The sequence below is a fragment of the Hippocampus comes genome, unplaced genomic scaffold, assembly GCF_001891065.2.
Source record: "Hippocampus comes isolate QL1 unplaced genomic scaffold, H_comes_QL1_v1.1 C16769810, whole genome shotgun sequence".
Lineage (NCBI taxonomy): Eukaryota > Metazoa > Chordata > Actinopteri > Syngnathiformes > Syngnathidae > Hippocampus > Hippocampus comes.
Window position 1 is genome coordinate 1 of NW_017838545.1, and position 828 is coordinate 828.

The 828-nt window shown below is 54.1% G+C and overlaps 1 protein-coding gene across 1 annotated transcript; it reads right to left on the minus strand.

Moving 5' to 3' along the window:
- Positions 1–7: 7 nt before the first annotated feature.
- Positions 8–770, minus strand: LOC109509097 (low-density lipoprotein receptor-like). Its single transcript, XM_019859008.1, has one exon. The coding sequence runs from the start codon at positions 715–717 to the stop codon at positions 325–327; it is 393 nt and encodes a 130-aa protein (XP_019714567.1). The 5' UTR covers positions 718–770; the 3' UTR covers positions 8–324.
- Positions 771–828: the final 58 nt, after the last annotated feature.

An 828-nucleotide genomic window follows, 5' to 3' on the forward strand; every position in this document is an offset into this window, starting at 1 on the left:
ACCCTCTGAAGATGACTAGTGACGTGAAAAAAAATCTGCAAACACAGCAGTCAACCATGGTTGAGATCTTGATGGATTGATTGTTTGATTGATGGATGGCTTTGGGACAGAAATAACAGAAACAGCAGCAACACGGAGGAACCTGAACCAGGGAACATGATGCTGATTCGGACAAGCCAAGATGCAAATTATCCATTCGGGGCCTTATTCAGAATTGCTTTAAGTTGTCAGCGACAGCTGCATATTCTGTGCCTAATTAACATAAGTGGGCAGTGGATAGCAGCAGGTAGAGGCGGCAGGGGTCATCTTGACACAACATGGCCGTCAGTGATTTCGAAAGGACGAAAACAGAAACTCACGGCAGTCTGACTCGTCCGACTTGTCCTTGCAGTCGGGATCGCCGTCACATTTCCAGCTTAGTCGCACACACTCCCCGTTGGCGCAATGGAACTCCTCGCCAGTGCAGTTGGCCCTGCGGTTCGAGAGATGAACGCCGTCGCCGCCGCAGCGCTCGGGCCCCTCGTCCGAACTATCCGCGCAGTCGGGATCGCCGTCGCAGCTCCACATGAGCGGCACGCACTCCGAATTGTTGCAGCGGAGATGGTTGGGCCCGCAGGTGAGAGGTGAAGTACACTTGAGCTCATCGCTGCCATCGCCGCAGTCATCGTCCCCGTCGCACACGTGGGCGGCGGCCAAACATTTACGGTTGGCGCACATGAACTCGCCGGCGGGGCAGGCTTTGGCATCTGGTGGTTCAACGGAAAAAACAAAAAGACCCCCCCCGCCCCGTCAAAAATGTGTGAATCATATTCATATTCAGCAGCGGTC